This window comes from Typha latifolia, chromosome 8, assembly GCF_019914945.1.
Source record: "Typha latifolia isolate L0001 chromosome 8, TyphaL0001v2, whole genome shotgun sequence".
Taxonomy (NCBI): domain Eukaryota; kingdom Viridiplantae; phylum Streptophyta; class Magnoliopsida; order Poales; family Typhaceae; genus Typha; species Typha latifolia.
Genome location: NC_133093.1, coordinates 1207577 through 1222147, shown reverse-complemented (window position 1 = coordinate 1222147; position 14571 = coordinate 1207577). Strand labels below are relative to the sequence as shown.

At 38.5% G+C, this 14571-nt stretch overlaps 3 protein-coding genes and 1 long non-coding RNA gene across 10 annotated transcripts; 3 read left to right on the top strand and 1 right to left on the bottom strand.

Moving 5' to 3' along the window:
• On the top strand, positions 1–9175 carry LOC140793176 (CBL-interacting serine/threonine-protein kinase 21). Of its 4 annotated transcripts, XR_012109912.1 has the most exons (16): positions 1–543; positions 627–689; positions 773–844; positions 938–1045; positions 1170–1241; positions 1313–1366; positions 1490–1615; positions 1714–1803; positions 1921–2046; positions 2155–2262; positions 2342–2446; positions 2526–2588; positions 2668–2742; positions 2817–2909; positions 8414–8667; positions 8908–9175. XR_012109912.1 is itself a non-coding variant. In XM_073144518.1 (15 exons), exons 1-15 carry the CDS (start codon positions 337–339, stop codon positions 3092–3094), a joined length of 1470 nt encoding a protein of 489 aa, XP_073000619.1. In that variant the 5' UTR covers positions 1–336; the 3' UTR covers positions 3095–3260. The 4 variants fall into 4 exon arrangements, 3 of the variants coding, with proteins under 3 accessions (XP_073000619.1, XP_073000618.1, XP_073000620.1); XM_073144518.1 differs by lacking the exons at positions 8414–8667; positions 8908–9175 and adding an exon at positions 2984–3260 and having other exon boundaries at positions 2158–2262; XM_073144517.1 differs by lacking the exons at positions 8414–8667; positions 8908–9175 and adding an exon at positions 2984–3260.
• On the top strand, positions 4931–9175 carry LOC140793179 (mitotic-spindle organizing protein 1A-like). Of its 4 annotated transcripts, none has more exons than XR_012109915.1 (3): positions 4931–5218; positions 8414–8667; positions 8908–9175. XR_012109915.1 is itself a non-coding variant. In XM_073144523.1 (2 exons), exon 1 carries the CDS (start codon positions 4989–4991, stop codon positions 5214–5216), a length of 228 nt encoding a protein of 75 aa, XP_073000624.1. In that variant the 5' UTR covers positions 4932–4988; the 3' UTR covers positions 5217–5218; positions 8908–9175. The 4 variants fall into 4 exon arrangements, 1 of the variants encoding a protein (XP_073000624.1); XR_012109913.1 differs by having other exon boundaries at positions 4931–5349; XR_012109914.1 differs by lacking the exon at positions 8414–8667 and having other exon boundaries at positions 4931–5349.
• A 142-nt stretch (positions 9176–9317) lies between these two features.
• LOC140793180 (uncharacterized) lies at positions 9318–10366 on the top strand. Its single transcript, XR_012109916.1, has 2 exons — positions 9318–9686; positions 10005–10366. It is a non-coding gene; the product is annotated as an uncharacterized lncRNA (long non-coding RNA).
• A 1329-nt stretch (positions 10367–11695) lies between these two features.
• Positions 11696–13451, bottom strand: LOC140793177 (F-box protein AFR). The gene has a single exon (XM_073144520.1). It carries the CDS (start codon positions 12980–12982, stop codon positions 11873–11875), a length of 1110 nt encoding a protein of 369 aa, XP_073000621.1. The 5' UTR covers positions 12983–13451; the 3' UTR covers positions 11696–11872.
• Between the last annotated feature and the right edge of the window lie 1120 nt (positions 13452–14571).

Genomic DNA, 14571 nt, shown 5'->3' with positions numbered 1-14571 from the left:
ATTCAAATCACGTTTCAAAGCTCTCCCCCCTTTCAACTAACTCTCTCTTTTCTCCTCCTCCACTGTTTCCTCTGTTCTCAACTTACCTCTTCTTTTCTTCTTGCTCACGTTCCATAATGCTGAGCTTGTTTAACATGAACCACTCATCTCTTTGCTCTCATGGGTTTCCTCCTTTATAATGCCTCAGTCCAATTCTATGAAGCAGTTGAGGAGTACCATCCATCTTCTCCCTTATCTTGGAGGGGGTGAGATGAAAGAGAGGTTGTCCTCTGCGTTGATATCTCCGATGAGATTTAGCACCAATTCAATCCGTCTGGCTCTGAGATCACGTAGCCAATGTCTCATTGTCACTACCACCTTAGTTTAGTGAGGAGAAGAGAGATGGGCTTCTCGACAAGCGTAGGTAAGTACCATCTCGGCCGAACCATTGGTGAGGGCACCTTCGCCAAGGTCAAGTTGGCGGTAAACATCGAGACCGGGAAGAACGTCGCAATTAAGATCATCGACAAGAAGATGGTTGTGCAGAATAATATGATGTATCAGGTGAACCAGCTCAAAGCATTCTTGAGTTACAAATTGTATTGTATATTATAATTGTCAGGTTATTTGATCCATTTTCCTTTCAGGTAGAGAGGGAGATCAGCACAATGAGTCTTCTGAGTCATCCTAACATTGTGACGATATATGAGGTTCTTGATCAAAATCCATAGTTGCATGCTTGAATTAGTTCAATTCTCATGGATTTGGTTTCTTACTTCACCTAATCATTCAGGTGATCGCAACGAAGACGAAGATATATATAGTTATGGAGTATGTCTCTGGTGGACAGCTCTCTGACAAGCTAGTATGATCTATATTGACAATTAATTACCAATGGTTTTAGTTTCGATTTTTATATCGAATTGGTTCTCAAATATCCTCTTATATCTTCTTGCAGAGTTACCTTCAGAAATTAGATGAGAGAGAAGCAAGGAAATACTTCCAGCAGTTGATTGATGCTGTCGACTACTGTCATGCCAGAGGAGTCTACCATAGAGATCTCAAGGCCAGACTCTTTATACATGCAGTGATATCTATTGCTTCCTTCTTCTTCTAGTACTAGTACCTTTAAATTAAATAGGGATTGTATAACTCTAATATTGGATTCTTGGTTGTGATGATATGAACAGCCAGAGAACTTGCTATTGGATAACAAGGGGAATCTAAAGGTATCTGATTTTGGCCTCAGCGTGTTGCGAAAGGTGATAATCTGTTCTAACTTATCATAATCAAAAGATTTCGAAACGCAACTCATTTGATAATATGAATGCAGCCTGGGGGCCTTCTCTCGACTGCTTGTGGCTCACCAAGTTATGTGGCTCCTGAGGTATGAATAGGTTCCTTACTATGTTAATTATTCTTGAGTTTCAGCAGTAAAAAATAAGAAAAAAAAATCTAATGAAACAAAGGCATGTCAGGTTTTAACATAATTTGGGAAATTGGCTGCTAGGTGATTGTCCATAAGAATTATGAGGGCGCAGCTGCTGATTTATGGTCTTGCGGTGTGATTCTTTTCGAACTGCTTGCTGGTTATCTACCATTCGATGATCGCAGCCTAATGAACCTGTACAGGAAGGTATACTTTTCAATAGAGGTGTTGTGATTTTACTGAATAATTACTTAACCACCATGAAGTTTATCTAATTATGATTATTATTATTACATTCTGTAAAGATTTCTCGAGCAGAATATACATACCCGGAATGGTTCACTGCCCCGCAAAGGAAGCTTATTTCCAGGATTTTGGATCCATTTCCTATCAGGGTACCTTCTGAAATCCCTTTGAAGTATACTTCCAGCTTCATGAGATTTATTTTTTTCAATAGGAAAACGATGCATCTCTTTAGTTAAGAAAGAAGCTTACATTCTTTCTCACAATAGCGGGCTACAATAGCAGAGATTCTCGATGATGGATGGTTTCGAGAGGATTACAAGCCTTTGTTTGCAATTGAAAATGATGAAAATGATGATGCAGATGATATCAATAAAACACTTGAAAGGATTACTGTAAGTACTAATATTATTTTTCTTTCTATGATACATAGCTTTCCTCCATTTTTTTTTTCTAGCCATTAAGAAACAAATATAAAAATCTCAACCTAGATGAATTTGTAGGAGATAACAAGCCAGACAGAAAATGGAAAATCCGAGAGGTTTATCAACGCTTTCCAACTTATAGCAATGTCCACTGACCTAGATTTGTCTGGTCTTTTTCAGGAGCAGGTATTTCAAATTCCGATTTCGACTTTTATCTCTATCATTTTCTATTGTAAGCTAATTTTGTCAAATCAATGGCAAACAGAAAACGAAACTTGGTTCTGTGCATTCAGTAGATGAGACACTAAAAAAAATCGAGGTTGCTGCAAAGGATGTAAGCCTATCAGTTAAGAGGATGAACAATTCCAAGGTACAATTTGGTAGATGATAAACTTTACACAATCTGCAGTATCGATATATAATGTTTCGTTTCTTTTTCAATGTTTCAGGTCAAGCTTCATGAAAATAAAAGGTTGACAAGAAGTAGATCAGATTTTACTCTTTCAGCAGAGGTAAAACTTTAACAATTAGCAACATACCTCAATCAAGTCTTGCTTCTTTAGAGGTCTTTCTGATGGCTAGAAAGTTCAGGTGATTGAAGTGACACCGATTCACTGCGTCATTGAAATATCGAAGTCGACAGGGGATCTGAGAACATACAAAGAGGTAATTTACATCATGTTTAGCTCAATCCAATAAGCAATTCAAATTTTGTTTTACTGATATGACTATGATAACAGTTCTGCAAAAGTTTATCAAGTTTGCTGAAGGAAAATCCCCCATCAGATTTTCAGGGAAGCTTGCATGATAAAAATGATGACAAAGAGTCAAAAGTAAGTGAATAAGATTACATGGATACACAATAATTGGCTTCTAAACTATAGTTTTCTTCGCTTTTCCACCGAAGGATGCAGCGATAGAGAGAGATGGCAAGAAAGTTCTGAGGCATTTTGCCTATGAAGACCTACTTCCTACTGACCGCAATCTCCTGTCACAGGCTCCATGTAAATCTTGTTGATCTGTAGATATCTATAGATAAAAAGAAGCTCTATAAAACCTCTTTTTCTTTGATTTGATGGCGAGAATATGAACCTTAACAAGGCTTTTTTTCCCCCTTACATGTAACTTTGATGTTTCACAGCAGCCACTTAATGATGCAATAACAAGACAACTGCAGTTTAATATCTTTTCTGTACATTACCAGCATTCCAGTTCATTGTTTTTTATGCATGGAAGGATGCTCTCCGACAGTGAATCATGCAATTCGTCGAAATATTAGAGCAGAATTATGAGCAATGACTGCATAAACCAGAGACAGGACCAACAATTGATTGACTTCGGTTTGGAATGATAATCAGCATGCATCATTTTAGTCAATAAACATTGTTTTCTTATCTGCCTTCAAAGTTAGAAATTTTGTCCAAAACTTTACAAATATTCAACGCTACAGTTTAAAAATAAGGTTAAATACTTGTGCCCAAAATTACTTTACCTTTTTATATTCTAAGATATCTCAAACTAGTCTTTGTACTTATGACTAAAGCATGACTGTTAATTTTTATGTTAAATTTAACTGAGCATCATGACTCTTTTAGATATTTAGCAGCATTATCTCAAATCGGTCTATGTTTTATCTATCAAACATTATAGGGTATTTTGGTCATTTTAGCATCGTTCACTTAAGTTAATGGCTATATTTTAATCATAAGTATGGAGACAGGTTTAAGACTTTTTAAAATTAAGGAAAATTTGCATATAACATCATTTTTTAAATGAAATTGTAGTTTACGCCCTATATTTTTACCATTTGTAAATCGAGCTCTATGATTTAACAAATATATACAGAAAACACCCTACTGTTAGATCAGTTAATTAAACTTAACTAAATCTCTGAGTTAAGTTAACTAAATTAAAAAAATTATGAAAATACTATCAACCAAGTCATACTAAGGGCATTCTAGTTATTTAAAAAATTATCTCTAGTTAACAAAATATTCTAACGATGTTAGTTCAAATCTAATACAAAATATTTTCTGTATATATTTGCTAAATCAGAGGGCTCGATTTGTAAATAGTGAAAATGTATGGTGTAAACTATAATTACGTTGTAACGCAAGGTATTATATACAAGTTTCCCTAAATTTAAAGTAATTTTAGACATAATTACATAAAGTAATAATTCGATACTAACTAATTAGTTATTAAAAATAATTTTTATCAGAATAAGTTAAAGGGTATATAAACATTTTACATATACGGCTAGATTAATTGATAAAAAAAAATTAGAATTTAAATATTTTCTTATTGCTTATCCTTATAACCCATTTTCTTAATAATTGGAGTGTCAACTTCTACCAATTTATTATTATCTTTATTTTTTATAAAAAAATATGGATAGCTAAGAGAGAAATAAAATATGACTAATTTACCCTTATAATTTAGAAAAGTAATCGGTACTTTCGATTGATACTAGGAGTACTTTCGGTTAATTTTATTTAGTATCATTTAATCTTAACGGTTCGATTAGGAGAGAAAAATTAATATTTCTTACTAAATAATTTGCCAATCATATTACACCGGAGAAACACGGATATTAGACTACTTTCCATGCATATCACCTATGTATGTTGAAGAACTACCATTCGTGGGATTATTTTTCCTTTTTCATTTCAGAACCTACGTCATGTGTCGAGTTTTCAAAACGCACCCTAAGTAGGGGGCTTTCTGTGATTTAAGGAAAATCAAGGTCGAATTAAATTAGTGCAAAAAGGATGTGAACTGCAATAAACACGTAATGCAGGGTGTGAAATGCAAATAAATCGTTGAATCTCCTTTACTACTCGGACCGAACCTAAGTTTGAGCCGTCACTCCGAAAGCATTGCACGCGAAATCCCGCGGCGAAAGGGAGGAGATGGAGCCGGAGGCGACGAGGAACGCGAAGGAGTCGCTGGAATTAGCCTTCAAGATGTCCCAAATCCTCGACACCGGGCTCGATCGCCATACCCTCTCCCTCCTCGTCGCCCTCTGCGACCGCGGCGTGAATCCCGAGGCACTCGCCGCTCTCGTCCGCGAGCTCTCCCCTCCCGCTACTAACTCGACCAATTCCTCGTCAGTTTTCTCAAATATTCACCAATCCTAGCGGTAATCGCCCGACTCTGCTCTATTCCGTCGAAAGATTTGTTTCTCTGAGTTGAAGGATCTCGATCCCATCAACTGTTAAAGTTGGCGTCTTTCTAGGTTTAGTATGTGGACCTATCGATTTTCGTTAATGGGTACTGCTCTCTTTCTTGTTTCGTTACCTGTAAGCTATATGATATTGTGCGTTTGTTCTTTTCTTTATATATTTCTAAGTATAGCAAATGGCTGATGAGTAATCTTGCTTTTAGCGAAACAAAGTTGCTTTGGGTGCATTTGTAGTGTAGATAGAATTATTTTCTGTTTAGAAAAACAAATAATTAGAACAAATGTTATGGGCATCGTTCCTTGGTTCAATCACTTTCAATAATTGCCTTGCAATTGTTTCATGTTCTTAAGAAAAATGCTAAATAAATGTTTAGGTACATCAAAATGTTTGAATATCTATCTCTAATAAGGACGACAGATGGCAAGATGTAACTTGAGGAGCCGAGGCTAGTAATTATCTATGATTTTCAATCAGAAATTATCTACTGGTTAATTCTGGTTGCCAAATTGTTGTTTCATTCAACAATGCTATAGGAAGAGATATGTTTAGCTTGTGCTTTTCTGTACTTATGTGTTCTTTTTCCTGTTTCAACAGGAAAAAGAAAAAAACAGGAAAAAGAAAAATCTTCGAGAGCACCTTTCTAGATATTTACCTTGTGTTTCTAGTGTTAGTTTTTTCAATAGAAGATGTTTGCGATCCTCATTTTTTTCTACGTGCCGTTCTATTCATATCTTAGGCCATGCTTACATTGGTTAAGAGGTAGCATGTTGATCCCTCCTGAACTATCTCAACTCGTGCTAGGATCTAGAACAGACTATTACAGTTTGCCTCTTTTTTGGTTTCATAACCATCCCATCGTCCTTTTGGCACCTGCATCTCTTATAGACCTGCTTCAGTGAGCAATGATTTATCTCATTTGCCGAAATTAGCACCTAGGCATTTCATGTTCCATCATTTTCATATTTTTCCACCTAAACCACCTAATTTTACTGTTTCCTTGTAAATTTTCTGCAGCCCTTTCTTAGATTGAATATGAAAATTAGGAAAGTAGTGGAAGACAGAAGGTATATAAGATGGTAATTCATAATTGCCAAGGTTGGAAAAGACTTGCAATTTTAGAATATCAGATAGGAGGATTCCTTAGTTATTTTTTTTGTCCTTTTCAGTTTTAAGCCACAGTTATTATTTAAGAATAAAAAAACTCAATTGCACTCCTGAGTTATCACCTTCTCTAAACCTTCTAGATGATCCACCTTTGGATGCTTGTATGGAGGTTATCCCACCCTTCTGTAGATATACTTTTCCTGTTTTCCCCCATCAGTTCATTAGGTCCATCTTTTTAAATTTTATCAGATCTACTCAACTTAACACTAGATACAATGTAAGGGACAGAATAGTGCTAAATATTTTTGGGAATACATCTATTTTGACCATTATAAAGCAGCTGACAGACAAAATGGCAGCTGCTTGAGTTTTGTATTGTCAATAAGCGAATTAATTGTAGTGTCCACCACATTTGGATCCCCATTTCTTTTTATTCTATCTTATGTTAGATATCTTGACAATAGATTCTTTTTCCCTGTCCCATTTTGGTCTTGGTTCTAATGACTTTTAGTGGTTGGGATGGTCTTTCATCTCTTCCCATAGATGTCCTTAAATCATCTTGGCATGCATGCTTTCATGATTTTATCGCAGTCGATATCCAAATGTCCATCATGATAACCAGATATTTTTATTTGCAATTTATTAGCATTCCGGCAGCTTATTTTATTCAGGAAATAGATAATTCTGGTTAAAAAGTTCCATGCTAGAAAGAAAAACTTGATGGTTATTGAGTCAGTGCAACATATTGAGATTTGAGAAGATGAATGCAAGAAACTACAATCAATGATTGTTTGTTCCACCTTTATAAGGTATTGCAAACTAAATATGAGCTATATGGCTTGACCGTAGGAATGACTATATCATGTAATTTTGCATGGACAGCATAAATGGGTAGTGTTATTTGGTCGCTGTGTTACACATCAGCCAAAAGGATGAGTTTAAATGTTCCCATCATGCACAACTAGTTTTAAGTCAAAGTGTTAACGAGGTGCAACTTCAATGCTGAATCTTTGTTAATTTTCCTCATGAAGGTGCTTTATATTAGTCACTAGCAGTACATGATTGTTAGACATAGTAAATTCTTCACATTGGTAGAACTCAAACCCTGCCAAAGGAAGAGGAATCACAATTAATTCAAACTGAGAGCTGGATATCTCTTTAAGTACGTTAGCCTACATTGCACATTTGATCCCATTATTTCGTATTTGCATAGTCTTGTCCGTAGTTCCAGTGTTCCAAAGTGTATATGCTATACTATGATTTGACTATGCTTTAAAACAAGTTCAGAAACTTGTATATTATTAGATGCTCCACATGGAAGAAGAGAACACTGGTGGAACTGGGGGAAACTAAAGAAGGATACAACCTAGAGAGATTATGAAGTGTGGTTTATAATTTTATATATCTATAATTTTAATGTCAGTCACAGTAAAACTGTAATTTATGTATTCCTGGGAAGGGGTTCTGGAGGGACTCAACATGTCAGCATTGCTGCCTTTTGCATCAGTTTTTGAAACGGTATATGTGCTTTTCATTTATGGAATTCCGACTTGTTAATTTCATGCATGTACTTGGGCATGATATTGACACTAGAAATTTAGAAGCCCAAGCGGATCCCTCAAAATAGGACATCCTGCTTTTCTAGTGAAGCAAATTCTGTTATAAGAAATTCTGCATATTGTCACTTTATCTAGTATTACCCATTGTCAATAAGATGATCTCTGAAGGGTGATATGCTTGACAACAACCCAATTTGATTGAATTTCTCAAAGAAAAAAAATCCAATTTGATTGATCAGATGTCTTCATTTTAGTATTTGCAGGCAATCCTTGCTCATCTTAAGCACTCTTTCACAAATTGCAAAATATTCAGTCAGTTGTTCATAAGGGAAAATACTTCTCTAGAGTCGTGATTGAGAAGAAAGTATTATAAGTGACATTACTTTGTTATTTGGATTTGTCCATTTTCCATTTTGTATCTGATCAATATAGGTAATGCCAGAATTACTTGTGGCAAGATATACTCAGATGGTGATCCCTTGAAAACAGATTGATGTCCTGAGCAAACAAATTTAGTAGAAGGGCTTAGAGGCATGTAACAGCAGTGGAGTTCTTTGTCAAGGAAATATGGTGTTCTGTGATGCCAGGTGCAATTAGATGGCTCTGTATCATGGACCATGGTTGATACCATGATAATTGTGATTCCTACACATATTATTGGACCACAAATTTGTCACACTATGATTCAAGGGGACAACATTATTGCACCATCAACAGATTTGTCTGTTCATTTCGTCCTGCAGGTAATCCAGATATAGGTCCTGACAACCAAGATTTTGGTAATCATAATTAGTATCTTACATATTTTTCAGCTTGTATCATAGAATAAGAGGGCTAATTGATAGAATTATCAGGAAATGGTAGTGAATCTTCTTCTTATTTATCTGGACTCATATTCCTTTTAGTGCAAAATTATTAATCCGTCATACTTTTTCTATTTTGGTGGTGTTGTAGGTGATGTGAACTTTTTATCCTTGATTCAGGTAATTACTCTTTAGAGATGATGAGAACACTGGAGTGGAGTACCTTCTGAGGAGGGACCACTGGGTGGTGGCCAATACACATTGCCTTCAAATGAGCTAAACTTGGTAACAAAGCTCCTCCTCATGTTTCTAGGTTCTTTTTATCTGTGTCTATAATGTATGTGGATGAATACAGTACTCTTCTAGATCTTTAAGCATATTTGTATGGCACTGCTACATGGTAAAGGCGTTAAGAAATCAGTATAAAGGCTGTTAGAGCTTTTTAAGACGTCGTGGTCACAAATCCGCATTGGATTCTTCGCCCCATACGGTCGAATTAAATCTATGAATCGCTGTTAGGGTTGTGAAACTTATCACTCTCTATATGTAGCACATAAAACATTTAAAATTCTGCCCCTTGCCTGCTGCAGTTGGTTAGGAGCATCCCCATGTTCATAGATGATAAGTATGGGTTGTCATTAAAGTTTTGTGGGGGAGGAGAAAAAGAAATGCTTCCATGTGAATGAGATGGGAGAATTGATTGCATGTGTATGTATTCAAGTTGGAAATTTGTCCATAAGCCACAGGTGGAGAGAGAAAGCTGGCAATCTGGGCCCTTGAAGGCTTCTTGCAAAGTTAAGAATGGGATAGCAATTTGTCCTCAAGCCACAGGTGGTGGATGGAGAAAGGTTGGTGATGTGCAATTGCAATTGGTGGTGAAGTTAAAATTGGATACAGCAATTTTGATTGGAGAGGCAACAGAGAGATGACTTTGGAGTATTACAGAGCACAGTCCTCAGGTCAGTAGCTGCAAATTTATTCAGTTTGGAAATGACAAGGATACCCTCAATCACTAGGGAGTCAGGTCAGTCTGATCACAGCTCATGGGTAGGAAAGAAAAATAAAATTTTAAATTGGAGAGAAGAATTAGCATTAAAAAGAAAAAAGAATTCCCCCCCCTTGAATCATTGTCCAATTCCCTTGCTACTATTTATTTCATTTTAGGGAGTAAAAAAATATAAAGACTAGTTTCTAGAAGTATAATAAACTGTATACTGAGTACCATTCTATTTGATGGATTGGTACTTGCTATTAATATTCAAAACTAAAAATCCCAGAATCTGAGGCAGAGGAGCTTCTCGCTTGTTATCCACACTACTACTCTGGAAGAAGTCGGCAGGATTGGATGGTTGAACGGAAGAGTCGTCGACAGTTTTAAGGATCTTAAAAAGATTGACAGCGATCTGATGGTCCCCCAAACCTCAGATTCTAAGGCCTAGATATCAGGACAACTTGTGCCCATCGATATCAATGCCAATCCTTAGAAAATCCGTGTACATCTCTTATTAGGATCTAAGTTAGAGTATATGCTACCATCAGATGTGAAATTTATGTATTAACCGATGTAGGCTCTGTTTAGTTGTAGAATAAGATCAACAAAATTGAAATACTAATCTAATCATTCTCCTCTTTCATCTAATATGCTACTATTATTTTTTATGTTATATCAAGTGTAATTATTTACATAGTTTTCATACTGATTTACAACTAAACATAAGGTATAAATTTTCTTATACATGTTTAAGAAATAAACATAGCTAAACTAGTTTGATTGACGCCACCTAAAACCACACAAATGATCTAGTACTACGTATTTTATTACATCGCGAGACAGTTACATGCCACCAGCTAGAAGATACCACCTAACTCTTTTCTTCTTCTCCTTCTTCTTCTTCTTCTTTTTCCTTCTTGGTTATCCTTTTCCTTGCTTTCTTTTTCTCTATATCTTTAATTGAGTAGAGCCCACATTTGAGAGAGAGAGAGAGAGGTGTGTGTTGTGTGGTCCACCTATGAACTGTCTTCCTCACTCCTACTTAAGCCAGAATCAGGAGAAGGTTTGCCAAGTCCACACGATTCTAACATTCTCCGCGTTTTCTTTTTAATATATATATATATATATATATATATATATATATATATATATCTTTTGTTTTGAGTATTGTTGTCTTTTTATTCCTTACCCCTGGCCCTCATACTTTCCATTTCTTATCTTTGAAAAAGAAGTTAAACAAAGTAGACCCTATGCATCTTTCCTGCACTTGTTTGACTTGTTTATGGACCATCAGGAGAAGGATCGAGTGCATCTATTAGGTACTACGTATGTATACAGCTAAAATGCTAAAGATTATGTAAACAACATGCTTTAATCTTTACTTAAACTTTAAACAACATGCTGAAAGAAGTTATATAGTTCGTTTTTTTTTTAAAAAAGTTAGTTTAATTATCTAACTTAGACATATTAGGAAGGATTAAACTTAACATTATTTAACGACACTGACAGAGATTGATCCCCCTTTACTAATCCACAAAGGAGTTTGACCCAAAACCACCATGCATTGCATGAGAAAATGATTCAGTTGTCACATCTTAATCTCTTTGTAGCTTCTTGCTTCTTCTCTCTTTTTTTTTTCTTTTTTTTCTTCTTTTTATCATTATGATGCATGAATACTTTACTCACCGCCTGCATGCACTTGGTCGTGCATCATTAATCGATATTAAAATAATGCCCCAAAATGCAATCGAAGAGGAGTAAAATGATATAAAATTGATATGAAAATCCAAAACAGAACACCTCATCTTTCTAAGCTCTACCCCACGTAAGATGCTCTCAATCTAACCTAATAATACTCATCATTTGATCCTTCCCCATTCATATTAACCCCACCACCCACTATCATATATAGATAAGCTCCAAGTCGTTAATATATATAAGCACTAAAAGGGGGGCTTATTTGTTAAACTCCCGCTCTTATTCCAAGAAAACCTCCAACTTTATGTAAAATATTATCTAGTATATTAATTATATAACATAAATCTCTCTTGAAACAAAAAGGAGCAGATTAGGAAAAGGGAAAGTGGAAGGGGGCTAAAAGGGAAAAGAAGGGAATTTTACAGAAACACACCTCGAAAAAAGCCACTCTTGCATCTACACGTACAGCACCTGGGCGTTGCAAGGCGCCAGGTCAGCAAACGCCGGCGGGCCCTTCACCACCTCCCACTCCACCCTCTCCTCCTCGCCTTCTCCCTTCTCCACCTTCCCCACGGCCACGTCGAGCCCGCTTCCGGCAACGTAGATCCTCCCGTCGCCGTCTCCGACGACGGCGAAAGGCCTGCCGACCTCCGGTGGGACGCCGCCGCCGGAGACGGACTTCCACGTGTCGCGCCCCTCGTCGTAGCGCTTGACCTTGGAGTCGCCGTATTCGGCGACGACGTAGAGCCGGCCGCCGGCGACGGCGCTCGCGCCGGTCCACCCCTCCCGCAGCCCCACGGCCATCTCCTCCCACGCGTCCCGGTCCGCGTCGTACACGCCGCCGCGTGGCGAGGCGTCGAACGGCCACGCCCACCCCTCTGTCACGTACATCCGCCGCCCCACCACGGCCGCGTCGTACCGCGCCATCCCCCGCCGCATCCCCGCCGCCGGCCGCCAGCTGTCGGCGGTCGGATCGTAACACTCCACCTCGCCGGCCTCGCCGTCGCCGCCTCCCGCGGCGTAGATCTTGCCGCCGATGGCGCCGGCGGCGAAGAAGGAGCGCGGGGTCGGCATCGGGGCGGCGGGGGCCCAGGAGTTGCTGGCGGCGCGGTAGGAGAAAAGGGTTCGTAGCGGGGACTGGTCAGCGGCGCGCATGCCACCGAGGACGTAGAGCTCTCCACGGTCAGCCACCGCGGCGCAGGCGAACGCCGGCGGGCAGAGCGGCGACACCTCGCCGTCTCCGGCGACTGGCATGGGTGGCAGGACGAACCACCGCTTGGATCCGGGGTCAAGCGCCTGCCACTGCAGGCGGAGCGAGCTACGATCAAATGCGAAAACGAAGACGTACGGTGCCGCCAACGAAGGCGACGCCGCGGCTTTCGCCCGGAGGAAGGAAGCGCTCGAGAGGACGCGATTCCACGCTGCGGACACGGATCGGGCTAGGGTTTGGTACGGGAAGGGGAGGTGGAGGAGGCACAGCTCCGCCACCTCGTCCGGCAACCCGGGTATCATCGCCGCCTCCTCCTCCTCCTCCTCCTCCGTCGCCTTCTCCAATCTCTCCTTCATCGCTCGATATAAGATCTCTCTATCTCTAAAAAAAAATCCCCCAACCCTAACCCTAACCCTAAAACTCTTCTCCTCTCCTCTCTCTTGTTCTTGATTTAGTTTTTTAGTCGGGAGAAAGTAATGGAGATAGCGAGGGGAAGGAGTGAGGAGGAGAAGAGGGGATGGATTTAGGGGTGGATTTATAATTTTGGAGGAGGTTTGAAAGGGAAGGAAGAGAGGTAGAGGCTGTCGCTTTCGCGGCGTCTCGAAATTGGGCCCCACTTGTTAAAACCAATTAAATAAAAGAGATAGAGCCCGGCCCATAATGGAATCGTGGATTGTGGGCTAAGACGTGGGTGGGCCCAGAAATTCTCCTCCTTTTTAGGGTTTTTCTTTTTCCGCCTTTTTCCGAATCTCTCCCTCTCTCTCTCTCCCTCTTTTTCGCTCCTGCTTTCGGACGGCATCCGTCCGATGCACGCCAACGCATCAATTACGATAATCTCGGAGTAACATCGTACATTTGTTAATCCTGACTTGTCTATTATATATTTTATTCTAAACATAAATACTGATCGGTCGTCTGATGCGCGTAATCGGTATTCTATTTTCGGCGCAACGGTCACAACTAGCGTGCACCTAACCGTGTTCATGTGGCAACTAAATGAAGACAAGAAGAATAAGAGGAAGTTTTTAGATATGCCTAAACGTAATTAAACATGGGACAATGTTAGCCCGATGAAAATGACAGAATTAGCCTTGCCATGGAAGACTTGAAGGAAAATTAGTTCAGGCATCAACATCATGACATGGATAGAAAGATACAAATCATGTAACCATGTCTTAAGGGGATCTAATAGCAATTTTTCTCCATGCCCAAATACTGGTAATAAAACTTTGCCCAAATAAATGGACTGCTGATTTTAAGGGATTCCTACCAATTTATGGGCAAACATCACAAAATAAGTATCAATCCATATGAGGAAAAAGATAACACCTAATTTATATACCATATAACATCTCCGAAACGTACCTTATGTTAGTTATTCGTTAGACTATCCAGAAACTGTTTTACTCTTATTTTAGAAGACAAATAATTTAATCCATTTTGTTAACTCTGTCGAAGAGAGTTAACAAAAATGATTTTATAAGGAGGTATATGCAAAAATGATCAATAATTTAGTAGATCTAGTTGTAGTTAACCAAACTTATATACTTGTAAGGGATTTAGGAGGGAGTGGGCCAAAGTTATCTATGATTTTATTCTCTTATTACAGTGATGGTTGAATATAATTGGTTCCCACTCCACTGTTCCCCAAGAGATGGGAGGCAAATAATGGTGAAGTTTCCACTTCTTGTTGTTGTTTAAGAGGGAAATCTTAGCTTACTTGTTAACTTTATTCTCTCCCTTATCTTATGATTCATATCTCCATATCTATTCTTCATTAGGGATAAGAATAGATAGTCTCAAACTCTTATACATGGTCCAAGTTTAGGACACGTTAAGGAGCAAACTAATTTTATACATCAAATGCCTTGGATAGTGCATGCCTAACCATTTACTAATCACCAAATCATCAATTAATTCTTTTTTAATTTGACATATCAAATCT